This window comes from Dryobates pubescens, chromosome 2 (assembly GCF_014839835.1).
Source record: "Dryobates pubescens isolate bDryPub1 chromosome 2, bDryPub1.pri, whole genome shotgun sequence".
Classification (NCBI taxonomy): domain Eukaryota; kingdom Metazoa; phylum Chordata; class Aves; order Piciformes; family Picidae; genus Dryobates; species Dryobates pubescens.
In genome coordinates, this window is record NC_071613.1 from 23243644 (window position 1) to 23261907 (window position 18264).

The 18264-nt window shown below is 40.9% G+C and overlaps 1 protein-coding gene across 13 annotated transcripts in view; it reads right to left on the reverse strand.

The window, feature by feature from the left end:
* LRRFIP1 (LRR binding FLII interacting protein 1) overlaps positions 1–18264 on the reverse strand; it is a 121957-nt gene that overhangs the window by 34982 nt on the left and 68711 nt on the right. For 4 of the 13 annotated variants that reach the window (XM_054171952.1, XM_054171972.1, XM_054171882.1 and 1 more), the window contains exons 4-11: positions 17817–17864; positions 15705–15749; positions 15139–15189; positions 11099–11131; positions 9956–10003; positions 6709–6765; positions 2758–2838; positions 411–476 (exon numbers count right to left, since the gene is read on the reverse strand). The exons of 2 other annotated variants lie outside the window; for them this stretch is intronic. In XM_054171952.1, the coding sequence (XP_054027927.1) occupies positions 411–476; positions 2758–2838; positions 6709–6765; positions 9956–10003; positions 11099–11131; positions 15139–15189; positions 15705–15749; positions 17817–17864 (429 nt within the window). The remainder of the gene's footprint in view (positions 1–410; positions 477–2757; positions 2839–6708; positions 6766–9955; positions 10004–11098; positions 11132–15138; positions 15190–15704; positions 15750–17816; positions 17865–18264) is intronic. 7 more of the 13 variants (XM_054171907.1, XM_054171922.1, XM_054171898.1 and 4 more) reach the window with 6 other exon arrangements.

The window sequence follows — 18264 nt, forward strand, 5'->3', positions numbered from 1 at the left end:
TGTTTGGGTTTGGTTGTTCAGTTTTGGGTTTTTTTGTTGTTTGGTTTTTTTTTTTAAACTATATTGTTCACAGTTTTCAAAAGAAGACTTCTCAGTGAAGAAAGAGACTTTATGTACCACCTACCATCTTTTCAAGGTGCAAGGCAGAGCTGAATCCCCCCCCACTGCAAGGGGGCAAGAAGCTAGCACCAGGCTCTGTCACTGCTAGCCAGTGCGAGGCCAGCCATTACGACAGCAGACAAATCACCACTTACTATGTCATGGAACCTCACAGAAACAATGCTTGTAATTCTGCCTCCAGCAGAAGGCTATGAACATCCCAGAATCCATTTTAAATGCTCCTCAGCACAGAAAATACACACAGGTTACTGGATGACAGAGACAACAGGGAAATGCAGAAAACATCTTACAGCACGAGAACTAGAGGCACTATACCGACGACTCCCACTGTAAACGCTCTCGTCATACACAGACGCCTACAATTAAAAGACAGAGTCAGAACAGGACTGGCAGACCTAGTTTCTGGTTTCAATCTGGAACATTACAGGTTCACAAGGTGCAGAGTGAAGGTCATTGGGGAATGAGCAGTATGTGTAAGGAGAGGGACATCTCCCATATGCAACCACAAGCAACATGCAAGTGAAGACCTTATGCAACCTGACGTCGGTGAGCTGGGAAACGCCATAAGACACGTGCAAAATGGGACACACACTCCCTCGAGTCCACCACATGGGCATGCATTTCTAGCCATCCTCCAAACCATCAACAGTTCAACAGTTTTTGTTGCCTACCAACAGAACAGCTACATCAATTCTTCAGTTTTTCAAGTCTGGTTAACCTTCATTTCCAGTGCTGGCAATATGGGGGGAAACTCACACCTGATGAACATCACTTACTAGCCAGTTTACTACATTAATAAAAGAGGAGGAAGATCTATGTTTTAATGTTGCTTACAGCTCAGCATATAACTGTATGGCTCAGGAAAGACAGGGAGAGTAGAAAATGCTATCTTTAAGCTTTGAGAAAAAAGCTGAGAAGTTCATTTTAAAGTACAATCAAGAACGGTGGAATCTGGCTTAAAGGGGAAAAAATAATTAATATTTTTTTGTTAATTATTACTCAACCAGAAAGAATTGATGTTGCCTCTCACTGGCCTGGTCCTGCATATTGTAGCTAATACATCAAAATGAAGACAACCATCTCTGTTCCAGAGAGAAGTCTATGACACCACCAGTGGTTGCACAGTTCCAATGGGAATAAAAGGAAGGATCAGCAAATCCAGGTCTGTACAAACAGCATTGCACACGTGCATTCAGATGAATCAGACACCAGAGTGTGAAACAGATGGACCCAATAGGAACTACAGAGGTAAGAGACAACATATGCATGGCTGGAGGTGAGTGGCTTTGGTATTTGTGTTTAGAGCATTAGTACAACAAACCCTGTAACTTCTGGCTGGCAGGGCATCACTGTACAGCAAGGAGGGCTGAGGAAGACAAGCACAAAACTTTTTTTACGTAGAAAATTAAATAGAACTTTTAAAAAAAGAGACACCTACAGCAGAATTAGCCATCTTGCTGAGCGATTAGGACTGTTAAACTACAACAGAAGGAAACTCAGTAGAGAGAATATTAGTCATCTGCCCCATAAAAAGCATTAAATCTCAACTCGCAAAGACTAAGAATATCACGCAGACACGTGCATTTCCTACAGGAAGGGAGGACACGACAGTATGCAAAAGCAGAACATCATAAATTTTGTTTTAGGTGCTTAAGTTGTTATTGTCTCACACACATGTGTATACAGCAGCTAGAAAGGGTGTTTCTCCTCACTTCGACCAAAGCCCAAAACCAGAGCTACGTACAAAGACAGAAATGTTTTAAGATACACATTTAGTTTTTCATACAGCTGCAAGATCATATCTTGCATATTTTATTAAAACAAAAATGCAGAGAAAACCTACATCATTCAGGACAAAACTGTGAGTACTTAAGTCAGAGCACCATAAAACTAATGTCTTCGCTGTTAGTAACCATTACTCACAAGATGCAGCAATTAAGTTCAGAGAGCACACACTGTATCTGGCATAATTAAGTGCAAGAGACACTCCAGCAGTGGCCCACAGCCCACAGCTTGCAAGCAATGTCCTGCTGCAACTCTCCCCCCTCACCTGCCATGCCCCCATCACTGGACAGCAAAAGGCACAGCCTTTATACTGCTACTGCCCATCAGGCAGGACAGGCTGTGGGCCACTGCTTGAGCACTGCTTTGCTAGTGCTGGACTGGCTGAGCTCTGTCTTCTACATCTGGGCAATCCAACCTCTTGAGTGATTTTGAGGCTTCAGTGGTTCTCTCCTAGCAGTCTATGAACCGCTTGTAATTTCATTTTATGCAGGCTAGATTGTTTTAGCTTGCTAGACTGACAGTAAGCAGAGAAGTTGCCTCAAACAGAATAGAGAACTTCAGTTAGTTAAGATTTCCCTTACTTTTCCAGGCCAACTGAGGCCAAAAGCAAAACAAAATAACTGTAGGAAAGGGAGGAGCAGCAAAGGAAAATTTAATTGTGCTCATTTAAGAACAGCTTTCCATTACTCACTCCAATCTTAAAAGATCTGGTTTATTTTTGGCTTAAGTTTTAAGAAAGAACAGAGACCCTTGAAAATTGATCCAAATTCATTCCTAAGTACAAGAGGTTGTATTATCCAAATGAAGTCAGAACAACAAGTCCAGGCCAGGTAATGCCAGAGGGCAACAGACCCAATTTCCATTTTGGGAAGAAGGTTGAGATGTGGAAGCATAGGCACTGTTGTGAAGATCCAGATCAGAGTAGTACAAAGCCTGAATTAATAACAAACAAACAAAAAAAACAACCCTTGAGAGCTCTGCTTTGTAACATAAAGGACTTTTGAAAAGTCTTCTAAACAGGAAGCAAAATTTAAGTTAGGTGCTTTGCAGATTGCAAGGAGTCAGTGGTCACAGATGCAAAAGGAGGAGATGAACTGCATTAAAGATATGAAGATGTGTAAACATTGTGTGTGTTTTCCATTTCTAAGGTAGAGTTTGATTGTTTGGGTTTTTTTAATAGACCACAGGCCTTTCCTCTATCCCCACAAAATACTCATTAGGTTAACTTTCTACTGAAAAGGTTTTAATCTTTTCAGGTTAAAGCATATATGCAGTACATATATCTAAATATCATCCTAACTCCACTTAAGTGAAGCTGTACTTATCAACATACTTCCAGCTTCCGTAAAACAGAACAGACATCTGTTTTACAAGATGCTGGAAATGTTAGCTTTCAGGCTGAAACCCAGAAGAAATGGCTGCATCACAACTTCACATCTAAACCCCCAGGCTCTGGTCCTAGAGGATTTATTTCTTTGCATGTGCAGTCCCACCGCTGCAGACAGACTGAATTGCTACTGTCCATCAAGCACTGGAGAAATGTATTGGTCAGAGAGTTGGTCAGCTTCCTTCTGAATTCTTGAGTTTATAGACTATCAGCTAAACCCACAAGAGATGAAAGAGGTCAGGACAACTCTGCTGAAGACAGAGACCAAAACTGTTGGGTGTGCTCCTCAGGAAAAGTGAGAAGCCCACTGTCAGATATAGCGAGGCTGAAGGCAAAGAAAGCTTTTCTGTGAGACACTCTTTGATGCAGCTTCCTACCTAGCATCTAGCCAACCTTGCACTTCTGGTCTACCTATTTCATAGAATCATAGAGTGGCTTAAGTTGCAAGGGACCCTAGAGATCATCTACTCCAATGTCTCCACCACTGCAGGGATGTGTCTCTACTAGGCTTGGTTGCTCAAGGTCTTGTCCAACCTTGCCCTAAACTCCTCCCCTAGGGAGGACGCATTCAAAACCTTCCAGGGCAGCTTATTCCAGAGTCCTACCACCCTTGTACTGAATGCTATTTCATCTCCCCAAGAATGAGATCTTAATTCAACTCCACGTTAAATACCAGAAGTATCAAGAGTGACTGAGTGACAACTCCAGTGGATTTACGAGTCACCCTTTCCCTCCAAAATACTACATTATTTATCTAAGGTGATAGAATTTGCAAAATCAAGGTGTGTTGTCAATGGAGATTGGAAATCCATCAATAAGACACTATGCATCTCACAGAGCCACAGGACTCAGGAAAAATACAGGCACATTAGGAAGGCTTCATAATCTTTCTTATTTTCATAAAAAGGTCAGCCTGAAAGCACATATAAAATGTGAGAAAATTATCACTCTGCTGTGCCAGGGATGGATGCAGTGCTGAGCCACGGGTGCAAGCCCCACCAGCAAGGGAAGCTGAGGAGGGAGCACAGGCTGCTGGCACCAGCATGCAGAGTGAGGGAGGAAACCTCACCCTCCTGCATCCCCACCCTCACAGAATGACTTCTGTGCTCGCCCAGTCTCCTCTAACTAGCCCTGTCATAATACACAAGTTACAAAGGTATTTTCAAAGCCTCCCAAGCACTCTTTAGGTTCTGTATTTTCCCATGGGTGTGGACATACTGATGGGAATGAGCTGCAAGAGGTCCACCTCTCTACCTTCTTTGCCATGGTCCAGAGCTCTCCTTTTACAGCCATTCCCTAACATTACACTTCTCCAGTCATTTCTTAGAGTGGTCTAAACAACTAAGATACTCTGCTTTTAGTAGTCAGCAATTACTCAGCTTTTTTATATGCCCTAACTAAACCTTGCATCACCACTATAAACTATGTAGGTGTTGACTCCTTTTACAAATGAGGGAGATCTGTGGCAAAATAAACATGTTTGCTCTTGACACTGGACTTGAGTCACTGCATGCAAATAGAGATTTGTGGTTAAGACATATCTGAATAAACTGGGCTGAGCTTATAGAAATTACTTTCACTCCCAGCTGGGCAGCTTGCAATCTACATGTGGATTACCTGGCCCATGGCATTATTGATTTGTAAAGATATTGCAAGTACAGAAGCAGTAGTAGACATCACTCCATTCTGTGACTTAAAATTGGACACCTATTTTGGAAACAGCTGTTTTATCAGCAGACTCATCACTTCCTTCCTGAACTCATCTCTTTTTTGTTTCCTATTGTCTTTGAAGCATTCTTTACAGTTAGGTCTGGAGTTTTTGCAGAGTATTCCTAAAGACGAATGCCAGTCAGACTGGCATCAACTGGCTTTGGAGTTTCAGCTATTCCAAGTCACCCCCAAACTCTCATCCTCCTTCTAAATAATGATTAATCTGAATTACACATAGTAATGAAAACTGCAAGGAACTAATGATGTGACTGTAGCTATGCTCTAGAGACACTAAAGCCTCTGTGCTGCAAACCCTAATACCAAGAAGATTTAAAATTATTTAAATAGAAACCAAACATTCCCCTGGATGATTCTTACAGATATTTTGCCCTTCCTGCAGTACTTGGAGCTCTGGAGTGTGTCATTAAAAAATAAGAACATCCTTTGTCAGAAGCACTATATAAAGTTCCTTGAACTTGGCACTCTTGGCTGAACTGTTTGACAACAGAAGGACATACTGTTTTCTTAACAGTTTAAGCAACAGTATTTCATTTTCTCTTATCCACATATACAAGTCAAATGCATAAAACCATATGGTAGCAACAATACAAAATGGGCATAAAATGTAAGGTCCCATTTCACCCATTTCACTATTTATATAAGCGCCTGCTTAACTTCATGCTTATGAGGAGCTTGCTGAAGCCTTTCTGATGTTTAACATGTACAGCTCAAATACTTAGCTAAATGAATTCTTAAAAGTAGTTTATTTTTCCCCTAAACATAGAGCTTTAGTCTGCATACCACTACATTTCTTTATGAGTCTTGATAGCGTAGAGATCAACAGGCTCAGAGCTTTGGTCTTTGTTAAAATCAAGGCAAAGAAAAAAACCCAAATAATTCCCTTGCCTGGCCCCCAAAAGGCTCTGCTTGAGACAATATCTTTAAATAATTTGCACAAACCCCAATATTTAATAAAGCAGGACAACGGACTCCTATAATTGAGACAAAATACTTGTCCTGGAACAGAAGGGAACATTGTGACCCACATACATACAATGGAATTAATAATTAAGCTTTTTTTGACAGGAATATTTCTAGAAATAAAGTACATGAAGGGTAAGTAGCCAAGTAATAACACTTGCACTGGCTATTCACCTCTGTGGCAGTTTCCAGAAACCCTGGGGTACAGTTTATAAAGGAAGAAAAAAAGCATTCAGAGAAGCACACTTCAAGCAAACAATACACATTTGGGAGAAATTAAAAATCCAAAGTCCATTTTACATATGCAAATCTCAAGTCATGGACAAAAGTCTAGGTGAAGCTTGGGAGTTCCACTGTTAGAGCGTGACTTAGACACATTGCACAGGTTGAAAAACAATCACTGTTGACCAGCACATGGAAATCCTCCATGCCAGGTGCCACCAAAGTATTTCTTGTCACAATTTAACTTTTATCCAATTCCATTTAAAAGTTAAGCAGTTCTGGCTTCCAAGTTCTATCTTTACTAATTTCAGAGACTTCCCACTCATGGCCTACTTTTTTTTTTAAACCAGCTTATTGCTGCACCTCCATGTCTGACAAGCTACAAAACCCACAATGTGCAAGACAGGAAAAACCTGCTTTACCACAGAAATGAATTTGCTAATTAGCTTTAATCCCATGAAACAGAGCAATAAATTTTATAGCAATATAAATCATCTACTAACCCTGCTAGATTTTCTACTCTGGGATGATCCATACATGTCTTCCTCATAACCATTGGTCTGTTATGGAAGGAAAGGAAAGAAAAGAAAAGAAAACAAAACACACAACAAACAGTAGAGAAAGAAAAAATTGGCACAGAGTGAAAAGGGAATATTTTAGCACAAGTCACCACTTACAAAGAGCAAAAGCAGAGACAGAACCTTTCAAAGATGTAGCAGGAATAGGAGAAGTGCAGGACCAGGTCATGATTTCAAACATAAGGACACGAACACTTGTGTGTCTGTCAGCACCTGCATACCAGCCAATAATGTCAAGGATACTCCTGCTTGGCTTTTTTGACCTCCTTTTCTTCCAGTTAAGAAACACTTTTGCCTGCCCTATTATTGCTGCACTACAGCTGCTCTCTCTTCAAACACTCTGTGAAGGGAACACAGGACAAAAAGGGGACACAAGAAATAGAAGACTACGGTAACTGAAATTTATCACTGCACTCACGCCTTTGGGAGCTAAGCAATTAGAAAGCTTAGCAAATTGTTGCAAATATAAACACAGAATCAATTATTTTGCTGAATTCAGTTTGCTAAACATGCAATGCTGTGTTTTTATCTTTCCCCAAGTACATCAAAATTAAACCCAGCCAGTGACCATCTGCCGCATCCCACTCTTCTGTGTGGCAGCCCAGAGACTAGTAAGAGATTTCATCCGGTTCAGCTGTCCTCCATCAGGCTCCATAGCTTGCCTTGTCATTAAGATGCAATCTCTCAAAGGAGAGCAAACAAACAGGCTCACAACCAGTGTTTCACAAGCGGGGTGAGATGCTTCAAGTCCCTAAGGCAGCAGGGTCAGGATTAAAATAAAACACACCATGCAGTTTTCAGTCTGGAAACACAATATTTGAGGAAAAGAGGACAGATTCCAAAGTTACCTCAATCAATACCATCAAAAGCTCAGATTTCTCAAACAATTCACTATTCTGGCATTACTTCACAATGACACCTGGTTTAACATTGAAAACAAGGAAGCACTCTGTGGTTTTGAGGTGGGGGGAGGGAGTTTTCAGTGAAAATGCAATTAACATTTCTATCCAAATTAAGTTCTGAAGTCCAAGCTTTAATGCATTCCCAAAGTGAAAATCCAGTAAACCCAATCTGAATGAATTTGCAAGCAAAATATTTATAATTTACTATATAGTGGCTACCATGAAAAATTAAACAAATTAACATAGAAACCGATTGAAGCTCAAGCTGGTAAAGCACCTTCTGGGAAATGCTTAGATTCTCTTCTGAAATGAAATATTATCACCACAAACAGAGGGCCAGCATCCAGTTTCTTTTTTCAAGATCTGAAATACTGCTGTAAGCCTTCTCTTGTGGCTTGGAATCTTTCCAGTTTTGTTATTTTCCTTCAGGCTCCTTGAATTTCTTCAACACCTTCCTAAAGAATGGTTAAAAGGAATCCTCAGCAACTGAAGCCAGCAGTCGACCCACTGCTCCTTTGGTTACTGCACACAGGAACTGAGTTTGCCTTTTTTTAAAGCAATGCAGTATTCACTAAATGTGACCTCAGGTCATTATCTGAACCAGTCCTGTGCAGAATTCCTTTCTTTGTAACCATGTATTTCATTTTCCCTAAATGTGGAATTCCTTATTTATTTTTAATATTCCGTTTGGACAAGTTTTCTCTTATTTACCATATTTAATTCTAACCTCACATGAAGCTGCCTTCCCTCCCTGTCCTCAGACAACCTGGCTATGCAAACTCCTGTAGAGCTGCTTTCTCCTTTAAAGGCAGATGATGTTGTCTTAGATGGGAACAGACCAGATGAGATCCTTCCCAGCTGTCTTGTTTTCTAACAGAACTATTTTGCATCTAACTGTGCATTTCTTTTACAAGAACTCGATCTTGCCCAAGATTCCACTCAATGTCATGTAGAGACACACCAAGGCTTTACAGTCAAGTTACATTTATATCTAACGCTTTTCCTTTATGCCCTGAAATAATTACCCTGCTTTAAGCTGAATTGACATGAGTAGTTTTCCACAAACCCAGGTTAACAGTTCATCACTTTATATTTCAGCCTGTTCTAAATGTATTTGTTTCATTTGCCCTGTATCTTTATTTTATTTGCACTGATTTCAAACTGAAGCCCCACAGCTCAGGTCATTTCCTTTGCCTCTATAACCCAAGCTCTCCAGAGACTTCTCCAGCACATGGTTGTGTAGGCAAATTATCCAGACATCTGTTGAAGAGCAGGGTCAATTCTATTAGACCTCACTGACCTTTGTGCTACATTAACATGCTAGCCATCTGACCAGAATCTTCATGAAAACTAGGAGGAGTAAATTGCATACTGGGGAGATTAAATATTCAGATTTTACTTATTCTCCCTTCATATGCAACTGACCCTATTCTTTTACAGAATTACACAGAATGGTTTTGATTGGAAAAGACCTTTAAGATCATGAAGTCCAACTGCTAACCCAGCACTGCCAGGTCACCACTAAACCATGTCCCTCAGCACCACATCTTTCTCTATTTTCCTCTTGTTTTTAAGAGATGCAGAAAACTCTCTCATTGCCATTACATCCACTTATAAAATTGTTTATCTTAGACTGTGGCTAATGGTGCTCCTTCAGGCTTTTTCAATCCCACATCCAATTTCACCTTCTCAGAAAACTACTGATTTTCAACCAATCCAGCTTGGCAACGTCTGTGTTTGATGAGAAGCCTTCCCTCCATAGTCCCACTACACCACTTTGCCCTCTCACATATACTCTTTCCCTCTGTGGAATTGCTCCTTATGAGATTGCCCTAAAAACCTGATTGTGTGAAAGCACATTATCCTTTACTTTCCACCCAGGCCTGGCTCTGCAGTGCTCAAAGTCATGCTCTGTTTGTACAGGTGCTAGTAAGCCATTGATACTGCACAGAATTAATTTTATGATCATAAAGATCAGCCTTGATCACATGCATATTCTATCAGGATTACCTTCTTCTGTGTAATGTTAAAGCTCAAGTTAGGATCTGAGTTTTTCAAGATGCTCTTTATGTACAACACAGATGTGTTGGATTATACCAAGATGAAATGATGCTCACTATTATGGAAGACCGAACAAGTCCTGACAGTTACACAGTATCCTTGACATTAGGCTGGTGAGCAATTAACAGCCAACATACTTGCACATATTCTTTTTCCTATCATAGTGGGTTTGTATGCAAAAACCTCTCTGAGACAGTCAAGATACATACTGCTTTGGAGGAGTTCTTCTTTTTGGTCCTCTCATTCTCTAATCCAGCCTGCAGTGAGATTAAGAATGAAGGATGAAAAGATCAATGAGTTCATGTGCACCCATCCACAGCCAGGCATGCATTATCAACACGCAAAAACATCAGTCTAATATTCCTCCAGCTCTGTACAACACAGCTCAGTAGGCACACATGAAAAAAAATAAATTAAAAATCAAATCTCAAAAGCCAAATAGCCAGTTATTGAAGAATATTGTTAAAAATGATGAGAGCACTGTTAAATTTAGTAGTGACAGTTAAAATCATTCACGCTTGCTGAGTTAAGTCAATTAAAAGAGCTACCAGCTGTCTACACTTACTACATCAATATATCCATGAAAAAATCCAAATGTGCTTGAACTATTTCTGTATATAGGTCACTCACAAACAGATACATTGCATTCCCAAATTGAAATACTGCAGGGATGGAAGGAGAGTGAAAAAGCTGAAGTGTCTGTAAAATGACACTCTGAAGAAATTGAGATCCCTCTGTTTCAACACAGGGCTGCCCCTTGACAGCATTAACAGTATGAGGTGGTTTTTTAAACAACTTAAAAGTCCCAATCCTCATTCTCCCTTCCATGCCCTTTCTGTTCTTTCAGGAGTCAGAGTTATCTCAGTGTGTTCAATGCAAATACTTACTCTTGTCGTTGTATTACCTACAGAGTTTGATTTTCTCCTCCAGAGCAAAGGTAACAGCTTAGTACCCAAGCTGCATCTTTGCTAAGCAGTGTTTGTCCTGTCCCCTTTCTACAGAATGAGCTTGTGAGAATTTTATTCCTTTCCAGATTTATACTGAAGTGAAATCAGACATGCCTGGTCAAACAAAGGGCTCACTGCAACAGACAGTCTGTTATGGGAACGAAAAGTTATTCTGCTCTGGCCTACAGTAACTACTGAACTGGACCCAGCTTAGCTCTCTCTATCATTCAGAACTTTTCATCTGAACTGTAGGTGAATGAAGTAGCATCTTCCAGTCACAGACAACAAACTGCCTCAGGATCATTCTAGATCATCCCTTATCTCAGATGTGCTGTCACAATTGAGGTTAGTTTCTTATTCACCATTAGTTTTTAACACACACTGCAACGTGCAGACTATTCTCACCGCTGAGTAGGTGCTGGCATATTCCAAATGAGACTGTCAAGGCATGAGAGGGAAGAAAAAATCAGAATATAAAAGAAAAACACTGAAGTAAGCTATGGCAATCAAAAATAATGCGCCCAGACAAAACAAACAAACAAAAAAACAAACAAAAAACACCACCACAACAACAAAAAATCAACCACCAAACACCCCACAAACCAGGCACAGAGATGTAAAGCCTAACTAAAGAAGGACTTCTTGCATAAAGCCAGAAGTCAGGAACTTTGGAGCTAATAGAATAAGAAAATGCACAAATTCCATCATGAGTGACTAATAGCAATATTTCATGTTGGATGGTCTCAGATTAGAGACAGCTAACTCAGAAGTGAGAGGACAAGGTCACTTGGAGCAGGAAGGAGACTGAAGAGAGGCTCATGAGTCTGAACAAACACAGGATGACGTTACAAATCTTCCCTCAGAAAAAACTGAGTAATAAAACTGAGCTTGCAGAACTGAAATTAGGCAGGGTACTTGATGGGTTCACCATGAGCCACAGTAAGGTTATTAAAGATGCTCCATCATGAAAGCTGAAGATCTGATGACAGGAGGTTGAGATATACTCAAGCTACAATAGAATGAACATACTAGGCCACTGTTCACAGTGTAGTCACAGCTACGGAGTTTAAACCCATTTGCTAGCCTTGTCTAGCCAACATCTCAGGTAGTTTTGTAGTCCATATTGATGGTTGCTCTGCCAGAAGCATCCAGGCCAGCTCCTCAAAACCTAGCTCAGCAGATTTCTGGTGCCTGCAGTCCAGACATCCACTTCAAAAATATTCTAGGAGAAAATCCACAGTAAAACCCACAGAGCTTAGCAGGGTGGTAAAAGTTTTTGGGTGAGGCACATTTCTGATAGTGACTTGTTTCATTGAAAACTTCTGTATAGAAAAGCAGCACAGCATCCAAAAGCAACCCTCACCCCATCACAGAATCACAGAATGTCAGACATCAGAAGAGACCTCCAGAGACTGAGTCCAACCTCCCTGCCAAAAGCAGAATCACCTAGGGCAGGCCACATAGGAATGCATCCAGGCAGGTTTTGAAAGACTCCAGAAGGACACTGCACAACCTCTCTAAGCAGCCTGTTTCAGTGCTCCGTCACCCTCACTGTAAAGAAGTTTCTCCTCACATCAAGGTGAAACCTTCTGTGTTCGAGTTTGCACCCATTGTTCCTTGTTTTATTATGGTACACCACCAAAAAGAGATTGGTCCCCTCCACTCGACACCCACCCCTCAAATATTTATAGATATTGATCAGATTCCTTCTCAGTCTTATCAAGACTAAACAGCCTGAGTCCCCTGTTATCCTTGTGGCTCTCGATTGGACTCTCTCCAGCAGATCCCTGTCTCTCTTGAATCGGGGAGCCCAAAACTGGACACAGTATTTCAGGTGTGGTCTCACTAGGGCAGCCCCTTACAGTGCAAAGTGCCAAAGATGCAAGCAAGATCAATTCTCAGAACATGGAAGTCGCATAGACCAGTTGCAACCCTTTGTGGACACAAGACACTAGCAATTGGTGCTTTCTTCATGCTAAAATAGCTCTTAAGAGAAACTGAACTCTGGTCCTCAGTGGTAATTTTTTAGATTGGGTGGGGGTGTTGTTTTGGTTCTTTTTTTTTGTTGTTTGTTTGTTGTTTTGTGTGTGTGTGGTTTCTTGGGGTTTTTGTTGTTGTTTTACTTCGTTGTTTTTGAAGACAGACACAGAAAGCCAAACCTTCACAAATAGCCAGAGGTAGATGTGGTCAAACTTTCAAAAGCATCTACTACAAACTCTCACTAGGAAATTGATCAGTGTATGCTCTATCAACTCTCCATGAATAAACCAACCAAAGGATGTAGGAGGGTAAGTTTCAGTTCAGATTAGCAAACATTTACTTTCTTCTGCAGTCCCAGTAACACTTGGAGCTGGGACGGAAGCTCTGGAAAAACTCTTATCTTATGCACACCCAAGTGTCAGCTGGTGTAAGAGTATTCACCAAATGCTACTTTAAGAGGGCAGGAGGGAGTCTGTGCAACATCACTAGAAATAGCAGGGTGATAACTTTCAACCACATCTTCTGTCAGAAAAGGACATTCTTTGCAGAAGTATTAGGTATTTATGGGCCACCCCACAAAGCAGCTGGGGAATGTTGTTCACCAGATCAGCAGTGGTTATCACAGCCTAGAGACTGGCTGCTTTCGAAAAAAAGGCCAGGAACACTTCTCAGAGGACAGTGAGGAAACAACACAAGGCTTCTGCTGTTTAAATATCTAACAACAAGCTTCAGGATCATATTACAAAAACGGGTCAAAGGGAATCAGTCTTGAATTTCCATGAAAAAAAGGCATTTTTGGATCAACAGAGCTCCTGCTGCACAAAGCCTGAGTGCTTGCATCTTGCCACATTAAGGGACACAGTGTTACAGCCACGGTTCAACAACTGATTTCCATCATAATCACCTTCTGAACAGAAAGGATTGAAATTTCAACTGATCTGAAGATCTTTTCTGTGCAAAAATCAGTTTCATAAACATGTCCAAATTTAACTCTAAGTAAAATAAACAAAGAGTTTCACATTCAGCCGTGGAGATAAGCTTTTCTTCAGCATATCTTTGTCACTTTAAGGCATCTCCTAGCTTTGGAAAGAACTCAAATAAAAGTTTGCAACCTTAAAGAATAAAGATTTTAACAGCATTTAAAAACTGTCAATAAGGATTCCACCTGAAAGCGTACAAGGTGACACTAAAAATTTTTTAGTACATCTTCTACTGTCTCACAGTGAACTCTGTTAGGATCACAGAGCAGGCTCTGCAGCATTTGGTTTTGTGGTTTTTTCCTTTAAATCTTCCATATTTTTGGGTATATGAGATGTTCCACTCAACCCTCTTTTGTGGATACTTTGTCAGAAACCACAGAAGCCGGAAACTAAGATGATAAATAAAGACCTTATGACGAATCACACAGGTCCTGTTCACTCTGCAAAAGCAGAAGCGATCATCCAGCTTAACCTACATAACTACTGCTACTGAAAAATTAGGCACATCATCAGTAGAATAACACATTATTCTCAAACAATGGATTCAGGCATAGTGATTCCATAACAAAAAGTAGTCACAGCTGATTCACTGTTCAGGACTGCCAAGAGCTTCCTCTGTAGTGCTGTTATGGGTTATTGCAGTTCTGTGGTGAGTTGACAGCATCTCCATTCGTCTTAGAAGCAGTAAGCTCTGATTGGCTTCTGAGGAGCACCAACACATGCTGAGACAATAGCATTAGCTATCACAACTACTGAATTGCTTAAAGTGTCTCCACAATTACAAGAACAGATTATGCTTGTGCTAGAATGGAGTGCAGATTCCTACACATGTATTATCCGAAAAAAAACCTGTGTGGATATTTTGAGGAAAAAGCCTGACTGAACTTTTCCTACAGATGAGTACTGGTACATACAGCACTCTGATTTACTAATCCCTCCCCCAACAAAACTCAAGTCTGCAGACGAACTTCAAGTATCTCTAATGCAGTTTTGAGGAGAGTGTTCACCTGCAGTTCCAAAGTGCTTCCATCGATACTTGCTTTTGGTTTCCTGAGCTAATAAACACTGATCATGAGGTAAGCTAGCACTTTCTCCTTCCAAGTTCTCAGTACCTGCAATGAAACAGGGGTTTCATTGGTGCAGACAAGAAACAGATGTATATACCACTGTTTTGGCTAAGTACTTCCTGCAGCAGTAACAGTGAACAGCATTTACCAGAAAGATTTTTGGAACCACATTCTCAGATGGTGCTCTTGCACAGTGTATCAACATCTGATAATTCCCCCGGCTGAAAGAATTACTGAGCTACAGGGATTTGGAAAACAAAAACATAAACCCAACTACTCAACCATATGCCTTGAACATGGCACACGTTAAAACCTTGGAAGGATGATATCATCAGAGTACCATAACCAGTCTGGTTGTAGCGGGGGACACCAGCATTGGTACACACACACGCACACTGAAATTATTCAGTTTACCAACCCTCAGGCTTCCACGGCTACCCACTGACATGCGCTCATCTTCGTCCGAAGCCTATCGAAAGAAAGTATAAAAGACAAGAAAACAATGAAAAGAACACAAGTAACAGGCAGTGAAGTAAATGCTGATGGCTCTGATGGAACAAATGGAAAGGATACACAAAATAAATGTCTCTAAAAAAGAATCTAATTAAAATAAGAAAAAAGCAAATTAAATTTTACCCTAGGCTAGTCAAGCAACTTACTAGAGGAGGAATGGTAAGCTTGCTTGGGTGTTCCCTGCTCTGTGCTCATGCCCCACACTAAATAAATGGACATTAACTGCTCCAAGCAGGTTGTTTCCCCACCTTCCATCCCCTGCCCTCATACTGTAACTCATTTTGAAAAGCTCGCCAGAATAACCGGGGAGAGGGCAGAGAAGTCAGGATGTGGCTTTGAGGTTTGCATTTGCCAGGGGTGAGGGGAACTTGTTTGTTTTTTTTTCTATTAAAAAGGAACTGCCTTGCACATGTTGTGTTTTCTTAATTCACAACGTCTAGCTCAAATGAAAAAGCAAAAGCAGATACTAACCGAGGCATTTCTTCGGGCTCTACGGGAGTAACGCTCACTGTCTTCCTACCAAGGCAGCAGAGGGGGGAAAAAAAAAAAGAGTGAAGTATTGAAAGGACAGAAACACCCACAGAGTGCTTTCAGAGACACAGTGAATTGGGAAGATTAAACCAAAGAACAGAAAGCAACACCTTGTGAAGTCAGAAAAGCCTTTCTTTCCCTTATTTGTGACCCCAACTTCCTTCCCCTCTGTTCTACTCACACTTCTGTTACTTTTGCAGAAAGCTGTACGCAGCGATGCCTTTATCTCAAAAAATGTTTCAAGCGCACCTCTCTTCATCTGGGAATCTGTATACTTACAGTGCTTTTGGAATTAAACCTTTCCAGTCTGCAGTCCTTCAAAAGAATTCTGGTGGTTTTAGGCTATGCCTTTAAAAGTCAGCTGCAGATTTTCAAGCAGAAGAGTGAAGAAGTATAAACAAATCCACAGTTGGGTGTAAAAAGGAAAACAAGAGATTGTTCTAAACGAATTTCATTGGCTAGATGTGTGAAAGGGGACCCTTAGTCTCGTTTCCCACATTCATTCCTTTCCCCTTCTTCTGGCTGCCTGGCTGCTTTGCTGGAAAGGATTTTATCTAACAGCCTTGAGATAAGCACACTAACTCTCTAACATCTCTTTTCTTCTAATTAAACAGAGGAAAGGGGGGGGGGGGGAAGTAGGGGGGAAGCAGGGCAGTTTTCCCCCATTCAGGGGGGGTTTCCATGCTGTTTTCTCCCTGTAAATACCTGTATAACACTGTAAATACTGGATACTTGTACATATTCATTGCATTCCATTACTTGTGTGATAGCACCCATGGAAATGTCTATGGAACTGTCACAATAAATCTCAAAAATCTTCTATTTGAAATAACTTGACAGGGGAACAGTCTCTTTCTAGTGGCTATCCCAGAGGGGTGCAGCCTGGCCTCTTCTTCCAGACCCAAAGCACCTGTGTTCAGCTTAAAGCCTCTGTGACATACAGCACCAATCCCTTTTGCAGGCCAAAGGCTGTGGTGTTAAAGCTGGAAAAGCTGTAGGGTGTGTTTGAACTGATTTGAACTAACTGATTTTACATTAAACTCAGAAATGACAGAAAATGGTGGTGGGAGAAACATTGTAGTCAATGGTTCTGACAGGTGAACTGATTCCTAAGCAAAGGAATCGCTAGTAATGTGGAGTTAAGCTCTCACCAAGCAAGGATTTGAAGAGACTTAATGGCTTATCCATGTGATTGGAGGATCTTGGGTGGACAGTTGGTCCATATGGCAGCAAGCTTTCAAGAAGGCATAGAACAAACCAGCATTTATGCCAATTAATTATCAAGGGTCAAGGAGTTTGAGAAATTGTCCTTCACACTGGAAACCAGCTATTAGGTTTTGCCTTTTTCAGTGCACAAGCCAGTTTGTAGGGCAAAGCCATGAACAACAGTTTTCACCAGGCATCACTGGTGATTTCATAAACTCATGTCTGAAAGACATTTGAAGCCAAAGTCTTCCAGCCCTTTAGCAACTTCTTCATCTTATGTGTGTTAAAACAGTCAGATGTGATTAATGACCAAGTCCATATTTGGTATCAAGTTCACTGGCTTAGAAAATAGAAAAATCCAGGACATTGCAGTCTTGGAAAAAGCAAGCTTTGCCACAGTAGCATCTGAAGAGTACCCACGGACTAGAGAGTACAAAAGTAACTTAAGAAGCATGGATAAAACTTGCCCAAAATTTACCTGAAGGTAGATGTGAGAAGACTCAAAACCGTAGCAAATTCCACAAGAATCAAAATGAGTGCATACATATTCCTTGTACCTCAACTGGCTTTAACAGTTCTATATGCTGATCTAACCTGAAAGTGATAGGGTGGTGAGTGACTCTAATGCCTGTAAAAAGAGATGGCTCTAACCAAACCCTTGCCAGTTTTAAATTAATGAAAAGTCACCTTTCAGGTATTGTCTGGTACTGCAAGAATGATTGTGGTAAGAGTGGAATTCACTTTTCCAACACATGAAAATACCTGCTCTGTGTGACTTTCAAAATATATGAACTATAGAAAACTTCAACATGTAAAAGTTGTTCAGCTATGTTGACCAAGGCCTACCATCCATTGCTCGATGTCTCCCCATTTAGTATCCAGACCATAATATTTCTACAGACAGAAAAAGGAAAAAACATAATTTAGATGACAAAGGCAAACAGAACATTTAGGCATGCACTGCCAGGTTTTGGCCAAGCCACGCAGCTCCACACACAAACATGCCAGCAAAAAAAGCCATGCCCAGTGCCACCACAGCACCTTGCCCAGGAAAAGTTGCCTGCTCAGGAAGAAGGGGTATTTGGTTACTCAACAGCTTCTTCTTTCTCAGCAATGAAGGGGGGGTGGGGGGAATAAAATCAGTGCTGTGGGGACAAGAGCATGGAATGTAATGAGTCTTGAATTCCTGACCCATTTAAGTCAAGACTCATTACAAGGGATCCGAACATGGAACACTTTTAGGATGAAAAATGCTGTCAAATCATGTTTACCATATAGATTTGTCAATCTGGGA